General features: G+C 47.0%; 1 protein-coding gene across 1 annotated transcript; it reads right to left on the bottom strand.

Annotated features, from left to right (window-relative positions):
• Positions 1-2,758: 2,758 nt before the first annotated feature.
• LOC133633422 (uncharacterized) lies at positions 2,759-4,375 on the bottom strand. The gene is made up of 2 exons (XM_062025947.1): positions 3,767-4,375; positions 2,759-3,274 (listed from the first exon to the last, which is right to left on the bottom strand). The coding sequence occupies exons 1-2, from the start codon at positions 4,373-4,375 to the stop codon at positions 2,759-2,761; spliced, it is 1,125 nt and encodes a 374-aa protein (XP_061881931.1).
• Positions 4,376-4,589: the final 214 nt, after the last annotated feature.

Raw genomic sequence — 4,589 nt, 5'->3', positions numbered from 1 at the left:
TGAAGGGAGAGCATCAAAGAGAGTGTGTGGAATACTTAGTGATGCAGAAAGCTCTCTGCATCTGCTGATGATGTCTGTGGTGCTAGGGAGGCTGCTCGGGATGAGTCCCAAAAATATCAAATCAAACAATGGAGGCAAGGTGGAGATATTTATGAAATAATCTTGCCTTACTTCCTCCAAACGAGTCCTTTGAAATTTGCTCTATTTGGTTAATTTTTACCACAATTGTGACATCAGCAGATATCTCCTTATTTGGTATGAATATATCCCAAGTGCTTTGTGCAAGTCCGCCATTCGCCAAGTCTGGGCTGTAGTCAATAAGCTCCTTTTTTTCCTTTATCCCAGGGGTGTCAAACTCATTTTAGATCGGGGGCCACATGGAGAAAAATCTACTCCCAAGTGGACCGGACTGGTAAAATCACGGCACGATAACTTAAAAATAAAGACAACTTCAGATTGTTTTCTTTGTTTAAAAATAGAACACGCACAAATGTACAAATCATAATGTTGTTAGTTGGGTTTTTTTACACTTACATGTAGCGGTTAATCATTTATTTGTCATTATTTATATTTTCTGAATAAATTATGTGATAACATTCATCAGTCAACTCATTGGTGTCTATCAAGATAAAAAAAATATATCAAAATCAAATTACAGGATGTTATTCATGTAGTTTCATCATTTTCCTCGACTGATGTACTAACATCATGTGGTTTATTTTGTACATATGTAGCATCATCTACAAAGATACAAAGAATTGCTATTGCGACATCCAGTGGACACATTTAGAACAGCTGTTTCTTTCATTCAAAAAATTTCAGGTTAATTTTTATACTTAGCAAACTCATCCAGTGGGCCGGATAAAACCTGTTCGCGTTGTGAGTGGGGGTGCGGGACCGGTACGTTTCAGAGGTGGTATTGTACCGAAAATGATTCATTAGTATCGCGGTACTATACTAATACCGTACAACCCTAGTACAGATAGCTCTCTGAGCTGCCACCTTACCGTGGTAGAGGAGTTTGCGTGTCCCAATGATCCTAGGAGCTATGTTGTCCGGGGGCTTCCATGCCCCCTGGTAGGGTCTCCGAAGACAAACAGGTCCTAGTTGAGGGATCAGACAAAGAGCAGCTCGAAGACTTCTATGGAAATACAAGAACCGAGATTTAGATTTCCTTCGCCCGGATGCGGGTCACCGGGGCCCCCCTCTGGAGCTAGGTGGGGCCCGGCCGGGCACAGCCCAAAGAGGCAACGTGGGTCCCCCCTCCAATGGGCTCACCACCCATAGCAGGGGTCATAGAGGTCGGGTGCAATGTGAGCTGGGCGGCAGCCGAAGGCAGGGCACTTGGCAGTCTGATCCTCGGCTACAGAAGCTAGCTCTTGGGACGTGGAACGTCACCTTGCTGGGGGTGAAGGAGCCTGAGCTAGTGCGCGAGGTGGAGAAGTTCCGGCTAGATATAGTCGGACTCACTTCGACGCACAGCAAGGGCTCTGGAACCAGTTCTTTCGAGAGGGGCTGGACTCTCTTCCACTCTGGTGTTGCCAGCAGTGAGAGGCGACAGGCTGGGGTAGCAATTCTTGTTGCCCCCCCCGCTCAGAGCCTGCACGTTGGAGTTCAACCCAGTGGACGAGAGGGTAGCTTCCCTCCGCCTTCGGGTGGGGGGAACGGGTCCTGACTGTTGTTTGCACTTACGCGGCAAACAGCAGGTCAGAGTACCCACCCTTTTTGGATTCACTCGAGGGAGTGCTTGAGGGTGCTCCCCCGGGTGATTCCCTCATTCTACTGGGGGACTTCAACGCTCATATTGGCAACGACAGTGAAACCTGGAAAGGCGTGATTGGGAAGAATGGCCACCCGGATCTGAACCCGAGTTGTGTTTTGTTATTGGACTTTTGTGCCCATCACGGATTGTCCATAACGAACACCATGTTCAAGCATAAGGGTGTCCATATGTGCACTTGGCACCAGGACACCCTAGGCCGCAGTTCCATGATTGTAAGGAAGGGATAGTAGTTCTTTTAGAGTTGGGACACAATGGACAGATTCCGCCCAGAGAATCCTTTAATCATCTTTATTGCTGAAAGGTAGATTTGAATGTGTATGGTTTTGTGTGTGTGTGTGTGTGTGGTCTAAACAAATAAAGAAAATGGAAAAATTACAATCCAATTATATACTCATTAATATGCAGCAATATACATGGATATGCATACATAATATAACATAATATAATATAATATAAAGGTGTGCATAACAACAACATATATACTGCATTTAACTATGTATGAACTTCCAACAAGTTTCTAAGCTTCAGAGCCATACATGGCGATTATGTGGTCTGTCGCCATCTAAAGGCCAAACTCCGCCATCGCAGTTGCAATGACGTTAAATAAACTACACGTGAATGTAAACGCCGTCAACGAGACTAATTAGCTCTCAATCGACCCAAAAACAACTGATCTTAGCATACAATGCACCAAACATTTGCAGAAGTAGCAAGGCACGACAGTCAGTTCAAATGCTGTTTAACAGTATGTGACAAAACTTACATTTAGTCGTCAACGCACACAAGGCTGGCTGCCACCACTGATTGAAACCGGCTATTCTGACAAAGATGTGCTTTAAAGGGGAAATGACGTCACAGATTGACCTATCAACTTAAAGACACAGAAACATTACAGAACTGGTAAAAGGCACACAATAGGCTTTCGTACACAGCCGCCCCCAACTGTCCGTATGGCAGTTGAAACTAGAAGAAAGTCTATGAGGTAGTGTCCTCGTCATCAAGAGGTGGAAGCATGATCAGTCGGGCGACTGGGCGAAGGTAGGTGCGATTCTTCACTTGTATTCTGGCAGTCCGGACCCGTCCATCTGCTCCTGGATGTGTCTGAGTGATCCGTCCTACAGGCCACAATCCTCGGGGGAGTTGAGGATCCACTATCAAGACAACTTGACCAGCCAAAAGGGTCTTGCCATCGTTCCTCCACTTGTTACGTTCTTGCAGAAAATCCACGGCGGAAGGTGGGGATGAAGCACCAGCATCAGCCGCCCCATGAAGGGAGCTAGCTGTCTCTTGTAGAAGCTGTTTCCATGTGGAGAACTTACTGAAATCAGTAAGCTGAGTGGATGAAGCACAGGAAATAGTTCCAACGAAGGCGGATTTCCTCAGCTCTGTGGCATCCGGTTCCAGGTCAGATGTAGGCAAATTGGGCCACTCATTTTCTGGCAGGTAAAGGAAGTGCGGGCCCTTATTCCAGCGGTGCTCTTGGATCATTTCCTGCAGGGTGAGTCCACGAGTGATATCGTCTGCTGGATTGTTCAGAGAATCAACATAAAGCCACTAATTGGGGTTTGTTAGGGTTTGGATTTCGGTGATGCGAGTCCCCACAAATACTTTGAAGCGACACGATTCTGATCTGATCCAGTGCAGCACGGTCGTTGAGTCTGACCATAGCGTGATGCGATCTGAAGGGACACCGAGCTCTGTCTTTATCAATTTGGCCAGCTGTGCTCCTGTAAGTGCAGCACTGAGCTCTAGTCGCGGGATGGATAGTTGCTTTTTCGGTGAAACTCATGATCTGGCGAACACGAAAGACACATGGGTGTGCTGATTGTCATCTACTGACTGCATAAAGGCCACTGACCCATAGGCCCGCTCGGAGGCATCGCAGAAGATGTGAATATGTCTGGTTGCAGTGGGAGTGTTCACAGTAAAAGGTACATAGGAACGGGGCACCTTAAATTGTTGTAAAGTGGGAATCTCACGTACCCAGGTTGACCACTTGTCAAGGAGATCTGCAGGCTGGATCTGGTCGTCCCAACCGAGGTTGGACTTCCACATATCTTGGATGAGCACCTTACAACGAGTGGTAAATGGTACAATGAATCCTAGGGGGTCATAAAGCTTGGCCAGGACACTGTAGACATTTCGAAGAGTGGCAGCTGATGATTCTGTTGTGTGACGCTTGAAACTCAGAGTGTCATTCAAACAATCCCAGCATAGTCCAAGGGTGGGTTCGTGGAGGTTATCACTTGCTTTGGATAACCACAGCTCACTAGTTGCTGATCGTGCATCAGGTGGTAGATGGGCCACAACTTCTGGCATGTTGCTAGCCAACTGTCGGATCTCGAAACCTCCCTCGCTAAGAAGTTCACGCAGAGTGTCAATGAGAGCTTTGGCTTCTTCAACCTTACTCAGACTGTGGAGGCAATTATCCACATAGAAGGAGTGCTCAACCACTTGCATGAGCAGAGAGTCTGGTGGCTCATAGTCCCTGACGTGCTGCTGTAAGGCGTACACTGCACAACAGGGGCTGCAGGTTGTTCCGAAAGGTAGGACCTGCCATTCAAAGATCTGCGCTCTAGATTCCCTGTCCATGTTCCGCCACAGGAATCGAAGGAGTGGTTTATCATGGTCAAGTAAGCAGATCTGGTGAAACATTGACTTGATATCCCAGCTTATGGCTATTGCATGACATCGGAACCGCAAGAGGACTCCAATCATAGTAGGGGCCCCAACGTTGGTCCAGGGAGGAGATGATCATTCAAAGACTGGCCATTGTAGGAGAAAGAACAGTTGAAGACCACTCTGT

This window comes from Entelurus aequoreus, linkage group LG18 (genome assembly GCF_033978785.1).
Source record: "Entelurus aequoreus isolate RoL-2023_Sb linkage group LG18, RoL_Eaeq_v1.1, whole genome shotgun sequence".
Taxonomy (NCBI): domain Eukaryota; kingdom Metazoa; phylum Chordata; class Actinopteri; order Syngnathiformes; family Syngnathidae; genus Entelurus; species Entelurus aequoreus.
This window is presented reverse-complemented; position numbering and strand designations above follow the sequence as displayed.